General features: G+C 39.2%; 1 protein-coding gene across 1 annotated transcript; it reads right to left on the bottom strand.

The window, feature by feature from the left end:
- Window positions 1-407: 407 nt before the first annotated feature.
- Window positions 408-9,058, bottom strand: LOC149778335 (uncharacterized). The gene is made up of 4 exons (XM_089938639.1): window positions 8,926-9,058; window positions 8,021-8,128; window positions 7,636-7,748; window positions 408-513 (listed from the first exon to the last, which is right to left on the bottom strand). The coding sequence occupies exons 1-3, from the start codon at window positions 9,044-9,046 to the stop codon at window positions 7,654-7,656; spliced, it is 324 nt and encodes a 107-aa protein (XP_089794765.1). The 5' UTR covers window positions 9,047-9,058; the 3' UTR covers window positions 408-513; window positions 7,636-7,653.
- Window positions 9,059-9,630: the final 572 nt, after the last annotated feature.

Consider the following 9,630-nt stretch of genomic DNA (forward strand, 5'->3'; position numbering starts at 1 on the left):
ATATATAATTAAGTAACGTTGGTGTTTTGTTCTCATCTTTATTCTGACACACAAACTTTGTTCGAATTATCCTGCTCGTCACCGTTTTATATATACCCCCAAAAGACCTAATTGGGGATAAGCTGGCAGCTTTTTGTTTGCATTCGGCTAACAGAGTTGAATGTTATTAACAGTGATCGAGAGTGACCATCAAGAAAAGAAAACGCGCATAGTAGCCCAAATCAAGGATTAGTTCAGAAATTCTGAACTACAAGATCTGTACGTCTGTTGTTCACTTTCAGACATGCTGAGAAGTATCATATATACTAATTTTATTTCCACCATCATTAATTGTAAGTTAATGTCGTGCATGATTTTAAATATTGAAAAGACAATGCATAGGCCTGAAATAATAAAATGACTAGAAATTTATAAGATCGTTTTTATTCAAGAGCAATTAAATTCAGTATGTATTCACACTGTTTCAGATAGTCATACTCTTTTCTCGTTTGTGTCGCAATGCTGTCCACGGTACTGAAAAAATAAAAAAGTGCTGCTGATACTAAGCAGTACAGGAAACAGAAATACCAGTTTAGTCCTCTAAATCAACCCCACCAAAATTGTGTTGATACCGATGGATGATGAGTGGGTCTGATATCACCGGTTCATTAAAATGTGCAATTTTGCTACATGAAAATCTTTCCGGAAGAATCCTGAGTATACTTTAGGCACATAATTGGTAACATCTTGGTAACATCCATATCTAGCGCGAAATTCAAAATGGCCACTGGACAGATAGTCGTGTTATTTCACGTGGATTTACAAGTCACCAAACTTACAGTTAAGCGCTAGGTTAGCACAGTTCTCTCAGTCGTTGACGTTGATGTTGGTCGTCTTAATGTCCTTCTTGCAGACACATTAGTAACGGAGACGTGGCAGTCCTGGGGAATGCACCTGGGTACATTCTATTGACGTGGCCAAGCAAGCGAAGGCGCCTCTCGCTGAAATGGAGAACATGCTGTTCATGTCAGCGCGTTCTAGAACCTCTGTGTTGGATACTTTGTCCTGTCACTGGATGTGCAGAATGCGCTTCAGGCATCTCAGTTGGAAGCTGATGAGTTTCCTCTCGTGTCTAGCATAGGTGGTCTATGTCTCGTTGCTGTAGAGGAGTGTGCTGAGCACGCAGGCCTGGTAGGCGCATCGAATTGTCTTCTCAGTGAACTAATTACAGGCGTGGTAGAGGCGGCATAACAGCCGCTGAAGTCCATCTTTCGTGCGTGATGTCAAAGCTGCATCGTCGGCAAAGAGCAACTCTCGGATGAGGACGTCTTTGACTTTAGTCTTAGCACAGAGCAGGCGGTATTAAACAGCTTCCCTTCAGCCCTGGTATAGGTATACACTACCTCGCTGAAGTCCTTGAAGGCGTACTGGAGAAGTATGAAGAATAAGATGGCAAAAGGCGTCGGCGCAAGGGCGCAGCCTTGCTTCACTCAGCTGTTAACTGGGAGGATCATAGATCTGGCGCCATTGAAGCACTCTGTGCTGTACATGTTCTTGTAGAACGACGTGACGACTGCGAGAAGTCGCGGAGGTGGGGTAGGGGCAACCGATCTTCTAAAGGAGCCAGAAGAGTTAACTATGGCTGACTAGGTCAAACTCCTTCGTCAGGTCTATGAAGGCGATGTAGAGGGGCATTTGTTGCTCGCGACACATCTCCTGTAACCGGTGCAGTGAGGGGGCGCTCACCAGTTAATATGTACTTTTGAGAGAGTGACGTATGTAAGGTGAAGTAGTTTGCGTTTAAAACATGCACAATGGAGAGAATGTTGGCATACCTCTATGCTACATTAATGTAATGTGGATATTTCTTTGGATATTGTACTTTTGGAAATTTTAAATGATTTAAGCACACCGCTAACTAAAATGACTGCTCCCTTGAGTTAAAAAATCAGCCTGAATAAGTCTAAAGTACACTACACATAGCAGCTATTAAAATTAGGAAAATGAATTTTGCCAGACTAGACAATACCAGCTTCTGAAAGTGCAATGAATGAATTACCAAATATATAAAATATAAAAAAAGTTATCGGCTCCTTTTTATACAATTTACCTCTGAATTTCAGGAAGTGAAAATGACCAAGTAGAGCTAGCACTTTTTTGAAAGGTGCACATCTGAAGTAAGGCCAAGCTGAATACTCTATAACCCAAAGTACACCCATCAATCATACACCAAAATAAAGGGAATTAAAGGTTCTTTGAATTATACCTAAGATATACAAGGTCTTTTTTAAATAGCCAGTATAACCAGTGAGGAAAGCCGGGGAATTTTTTTTTCTTTAAAATTCTAACCCTATGCAAAATACGAAACTGTAGAGCGCCACCTGAAAAGATCATGTCTACAGTTGACCTGCCATCTCGGAAGCCACACTGAGACTCTGCGTAGACGCGAGAGGTTAGGGTCTGCAAGCATGAAGAAAGTGACGATGTTGGCGTCACGCATGTCCTGGAGGATGTGTCCCTGTTCCCAGCAGAGGCATAGGAGTACGTGCAGGGGCTAGAGCAGTGATGGTTTCCCGTTCTTGAGGACTTCACGAGGAATGCCGTCGCTTCCAGGAGCCTTCCGACAGGCGAGGAAATCGATGGGTTTTCCTAGCCCTTCGAAGGTGATCGGTGTGTCTAGTTCCTCCATGACAGGTATGTCTGGGATGGCGTTCATTGCGGTGTCGGTGACAATGTTTTGGGCTGCATACAGCTTGAGATAGTGTTCAATCCATCACTGCAGGTGTTTCCCCTGGTCTGGGATGACTTTGCCTGTCATGGCGATGAGGGCACCTGTCGCCTTCTTGATACCCTCTTACATGTCTCTTGCATCCCCGTTGCCTTCAGCTGTCTGTATACTGATGCAGTGGTTCAGGCAGTAGGTGTTGGCGCAACAGTGGACGGTTTGCTGGGCGTTGTTCCTGGCAGTCCTGAGGGCTTGAAGTGTACTAAGGCTAGGTGCAGCCTTGTATGCCAGGAGGGCTTTCCTCTTCACCTCAGTCACAGGCTCCATTTCATCCCACTTGGTCTCATACTAGTCGGCATTTTTGCGTTCCTTCTTCCCATAGGCAGTGATGGCTGAATTGTAAACAGTGTCAGGGAGGTGGGACGACTTGGAGTCGATGGTATCATCAGGTGTCTCTTTGGTAAGAGCATCCTGCAGTTTGTTAATAAAGTTCTGTGTTTTCTCTGGGTTGCTTGCACAGCAGTTGTTGATCTGTGGGCTACACTTCTTCTTCGCGTGGCACAGCTTCGTGGAAATTATTCGCCCCTTGCTGGCCAAGAGGAAATGGTCCGTGTCGCAGTCGGTACTGTGCTAGCTGCGGGTGAGGAGGACACTGGACAGTTCCGCACGCCTGGTGATGACGAGGTCTAGCTGGTGCCACTAGCGGGAACGTGTGTGTCTTCATGACACCTGGTGGATATCCTTGCATTTAAAGAAGGTGTTGGTTATACATAGGCTGTGGGAACAGCACATCTCCAGGAGACGATGCCTATTTTCATTGATCTTGCCCCTTCTTTGAGAGCTAGAAAGAAGGACCAGGCCTCGTGGTCAGCTCCTACTCTAGCGTTGAAGTCTCCTAGTAGGAACGGGCCTTCATTGTTGGGGATACTGGATATTGCCTGATCAAGAACCTCATAGAACTTATCTTTCTCCTAATGGGTGGAGAAGAGGGTTGGGGCGTACACGCTGCAGATGTTTGCTGAGCCTAAGGATGTTGACAGCTGGAGGGCAGGGATTACTTTAGTACCTGATGACGAAGATTCAATGAAAGAGACTAGCGTGTTCTTTACAGCGAAGCCGACACACTTGCTGCCTAGGTTCATCAGAGGGCTTCGTTTGTCTAAAAAAGGTGTAGATGGCTTCCCTGATGGAGCCGCTGTCGGTCAGTCGGGTCTCCTCGAGGAAAGCAATGTCAACGTTCAGTCGGGACAGTTCTCTGGCATTGACTGAAGTCTTCCGTTCGTCATCGATCAGTTACAGGTCAGCGGTGAATCGAGGACACATGGTCCTGATGTTCCAGCTTGCGAAACAAAGAGCTTGAGTCTTCTTATTTCTTCTTTGAGTCTTGTCTGGTGCTGAGTTTGTAGCCCACTTGTCGAGATGGTTCTCTAAGCTCCACGTCAGTGAAGCAGGCAGGCCGTGACGGGCAGCACCTTACTGACTGGGGGCTGCCCAGCTTGAGGCGGGCGGCAACTGTCCAGTGAGACATGGTGATCTCTCCCACTGTCGTAAGTAACTCGTGGCGCCAAGCTCTACGCTAATCGAGCTTTGACTTAGAACCGGTAAACTGCTACTTCCCGTGTTGTGTTAACGCCTTACGTCTACACTGGAGTGTCCTCTCCAGTGGAGGTACGAAGCCTGGGCAGGGTGGTATGGAGAATCAGCTGTTGCACTTGCAGCAGATACCCCTCTCCACGCAGTTGGTGGACCCAAGCGAACGACGAATGCCGATAGAGCTTGGCACCAACGGCGTCGCCGGAGTTGCCGTAGTGACGTTGAGGTCAATGGTAGTCCGTGTTAGGGACTCCGTCTCCGGATTTTCCGTCGGAGTTTACTCCCATAGCCTTTCCCGTGAGTGAATATAGCCTCAAGGCAGCGGAGGTTTGGAATCGGAGTTTTCCTTCTTTTAGGTGAGTTACCATCCAAGATTTATGAGTTCAATCTACTCAAAACCACTGGTTTTAAGGCGCCAGTGGCCCGTCTTCATCCCTTCTCCTGTTAGTGGAAACATGGTGCCCCGGACTTCGAAGCTAAGCAACTCGCGAAGGCCAGGATCTCGATTTTAGTTGACAGAGGCGATCAGAAACACAAGCCGTATGATAATGATAAGAATATAAATGGACAGTCTAGTGTCGGATATATAACTAAAAGAGTGAGTCAAATATTACTTAAAAAGGTGATTAAAATATTGCAAGAGACAATGGCTGATACGCTGGCTGAATAAGTAGTGTTTAAGCCATTATCTAATGTAACGTATGCTACAACTGAGCCAATAATTTATTTTGTAAATGCACCTATTGCTGAGTCTACACCAGTAGCGTCAACTAACTGCAGCACTTTAAATGAACAATATCGTGGCGAAAACAAAAGTCGCAGGAGCAATAATTTTAGATATTTATGACTTGCTCAAGAACTCGCAATGTTTGTACACCCTGATATATGATCTTCGTTACTTTAACATTTAAATTATATTAAGGTATGGTGCGTGGTTCAATGCTTGAAAAAAAGGTGTAAGAAAGCAAACTTGTCTGCCTGTATTTAAAGGATCTAACGGCAATTGTGACGTGTTGGGCAAGATGGAAAGGTCGGTGGTTGTATGGGTTAGGCACAAGATTAGAGTTATTCACAGGATTGGTTTTACCATTGATAAGGTATAAACTCAGCCAGCAATGTTTTCGAATCCGTTCATATGCTATGCACCAGTTCCAATAAGTTATTTATGAACGCCGCTGTCCTTTAAAATGTGTTGTCACTTTATTCCAAAACTTATCATTCGAATGACACATGTCCTTCTTACAGTGTATTGATTACATCATTATGATCATGTGAATAATAGCCTTATATTAATGACAACACCAAGACTACTACTACTATTAATACTTCAATAATAATAATAACAATTATTATTATCATTATTATTATTATTATTATTATTTGTTGTTGTTGTTATTTATAGACGGTGACTCGTTTAGCCAAAGATTATTTTCTCTTAAGAACCTATTAAAAAGAAAATATTACAAAGTGCTTTGACGTCATAAAAAATATATTAACTATTACTATTTTAGCATAGCTGTAGTATTATCGATAATAAATTATATTATAGTCTATTAATAATATTATGTACTAATGATGTTGATTTTTAAATACAAAACTACGTTCTGCAAATTTTAGATGCAGAGCAAGCCTGTTTCTCAGGTTTGTACCAGAATATTGGAAACATTTCTTAAATTGTTATGTTCTTGGTTTATGCGGATGAACATTTCTGCGTGATGCGGATCTGGTAGTGTTCAATAAGGCAGGAATATATCATGTAAATTTTCTGTTGCAGCTACATGTAGATATTAACATATTTAGACTATCCTGTAAGGAGCAATCATTTTATATATTATAGTTCATTTCATTGACGTAAACAAATAAATGATGAATGAATGATGTTTATCTGAATACGGTCTAAATTGATAACTAATATATGTACCTGGTGTTCTAAGTTATTCTTGATTATAGCTAACGATATATTTATTAAACGCTAATAACAAAATACGCTAAAAAGACTAAAGATATCGTATATATATATATATATATATATATATATATATATATATATATATATATATATATATATATATATATATATGATTACTAGGTACATAAACAATGAATTTAGATTTTATTTTGCCAGGAACATACACGAATTTCGTAGAAGTAAACTACTAAACTGTAGACCTGTATTACAATAGTTATCGGTGTGCAGGTATCTTTGTATGATTATACTTTCTTTTTCGAGGCTTCATTTACCTAACAGCAATTATCTCAGCTTTATACGCTGGCTCCTATTGGTTGACTCTGATTTAGACACTATTTCTTCAGGCACAATTTCAGCCAACATATTAATCGGATTCTCAGCTAATATTTCTTCCAACGTTTAAGGTAATAGTTCACGCGCTCCGCTTGTCTGTCCATTTTGTATTCAGCTCATTATTTTCACTTCCATGGTGTCTTGCAAGTATTTCTAAAAGTAGGGTAATCTGGTATAGAAAAAATATTCTATTAGTTGATAATCATTATTAGTCGATTAATATCGCTAGTAAATTTAATTTATCACGCTTCCAGCATGGTTGCAAGGCAGTCGTTGTAACTAAGCTGGATGAATAAGAGGTAAGTAGATGGCCGTTTAAACTCACGAGTAGAGATAACATTTAATCAGTAAAGACGGGAGATGGGGTTGGATAAGCTTTCTTCGGTATCTTTGAAATCATTGACATGATACATACATGAATGCATCTGACCTTACATGCACCGAAAGAACCAGATGCTACTGTAGACGTACATTAGTCCATTGACTGTTTCTCGGTACTCTAATCTGCGATATGGATACATAGAGATTAACGGACATAAATATGAAGATAATGAAGTATATAAGACGTTATAGTTTTATTTTTTTAAATGTTACTATTGTAATCTCATTTCCAATACTCGTTCGATAACGACCTTTCCTTGCATCGTGTTGTACATGATGTTTAAGAAGAGATGATGATACAAAATGGCATTTGCTTATGCTCAAAATAAAATGTGTAGCCATTTACTCAAAAAGGAATTTGAATGCTTGAAACTGTATTTCTAAATAATTTCTTTAATATAGAAAATGAAATCTGTAATTAAGTTTTTTCCTCCTAATTATAATTTCGATTTTTTTCTTCCAGTTTCAATGCCATTCTTTCTCGTATGCACAAGTTGACAAAAATGAATAGAATCAATTAAAACAATTATGCTAGACACGTTTCGTTGCAGACAATGGAGAAAGTATGTCAAGATTCTGAGTCATTTCATCCAACTAGGAAAATGCAATAACATGTACTCACCAAAGTTAAAATAAATATTTAACATGTACTCACCAAAGTTAAAATAAATATTTAACTGTGACAGTGACAGACTCCATTATGGTCACAATGCCCTTGGGTTCCATCAGGACATGCGCATGTGTGCCCCTCACAAGCTGCCAGTCGAGCTGAAGCAAAACGTAATTAAGTGCTTCTACAATTTAAAACCAATAATAATGTTCTGCATGTTTTTCATTAGGTATAACGTATATCTTATTATTCCTCTAGACATGTGTTTGTATAGTATATTTCATTGAATCCGTTACTATCGCTGATGAATGCAGGAACAAAAATATAGAAAGATAGTTCTACCTGCATTTATTTTAAAACTATATTTCATTGAACCTTCAGACTAGAACATGTTGTTGTAATAAAGGATATGGTGCATAAATAAACTTACCATGGTGATTGCAGTGGCAAACTCCATTATTACAATTGCCTGAATGTGGATGGCAGTGTGCTGCGCACTCTGCGTCGCTAGAGCATTGATCCTGTGCCATTGTCAGGGCTGAGAAATGACATAACTGAGTATGTAGTTAAAGAGATAAACAAACATATGTTAAACCACACTTACATCATTGTTCTGTAAAAATGGTCGTATTGAGAAGAGGAATTAGCTGGAAAAATATTGTAATTTGGCACATTTGACATGTTTAGTACAACGATAAACAATTGCTTAGTGTCCCTGTAGGATGACACATTTAGGAGCATCAAATCGCTAGAGACATTTCTTTGATCTTTTTGTGTGTCTCTGACGTCCTCCGTCTGGAAAGTTACCTCATACATACATGAACAAGATCTCTGAACGGGCGGCATGTGTTACTCAAAGTAGCACAAATCGTGCAGATAAAAGAAAATTCATAACTTTGCTTTTGGTTCATTTAGGCCTGATACCCGATATCCACAGTTTGCATGGTAACTGGTCTCCTACGGTTTTGTTAATGTAGCTCTCCTGTTATATTTTACAAAAAAAAAACAAAAAACATATATAACTCAATATTCTCTCTACTCGCAATAATGGGGCTTCATCTCAAATTCTGAACCGTATTAAATACGGTAAATAAATTTATTAAGGTAGAGCCATTATAGAACTTTCACGATTTTAGTAACTTTTATTGCATGCTTTTAAATACATAGATTACGCAAGTAACACATTTGACTAGAATACTTGGAGACACAGTTCGAACGCACATTTAAAAACGTTTTGATAATGCTGGCATAGATTGATTCCAGTCCTGAGCTATAAAAAGATTTGAGACATGTACCAAACAACTAATAAGCAAGTAATATCTTTAAAATACTCACCAACCAGACCAAGAAGAAAAACAGCCACTACGAATTTCATTTTGCAGTAATTTCTGACACAACGCATGGTCTGTACGCTGGTGTGGATTTTATAGACAGATATCTCAATCACATCTATCATTTTCCCAATCGTAGTCGTGATCCTAAATACAACGTGTTATGACCGCTGTCTCAAACTGTGGATTTTCGTATACCTTTTTGTAGAGGTTTGTCAGTTTGTCAGTTCAAATATATGTATATTGGTGAAGGATATAGCATAATCATTCATGTCATCAAACTGAACATAAAGTATATATATATATATATATATATATATATATATATATATATATATATATATATAGATAGATAGATAGATAGATAGATAGATAGATAGATAGATAGATAGATAGTCCACATCATGTTGCAATACTAATACAATTTGTCACATTATATATATATATATATATATATATATATATATATATATATATATATATATATATATATATATATATATATATATATATATAACCAATCAAGAATTCAGCTACTTGGTATCTGATTGATTGATTGTCGGTGGTAAGAACCTGATAAGTGTTGATTCACATTAATTGACCAATATGGCTATACTGGCTTTATTAAAGATCACAATTGCTTTACTTCGGAGAGATTGCAGAACAATTTATATTTGATGTACACTTTGACTTAATGATCTGAATCCAC

Source organism: Sinohyriopsis cumingii, chromosome 17 (genome assembly GCF_028554795.1).
Source record: "Sinohyriopsis cumingii isolate HCF-2022 chromosome 17, ASM2855479v2, whole genome shotgun sequence".
Taxonomy (NCBI): domain Eukaryota; kingdom Metazoa; phylum Mollusca; class Bivalvia; order Unionida; family Unionidae; genus Sinohyriopsis; species Sinohyriopsis cumingii.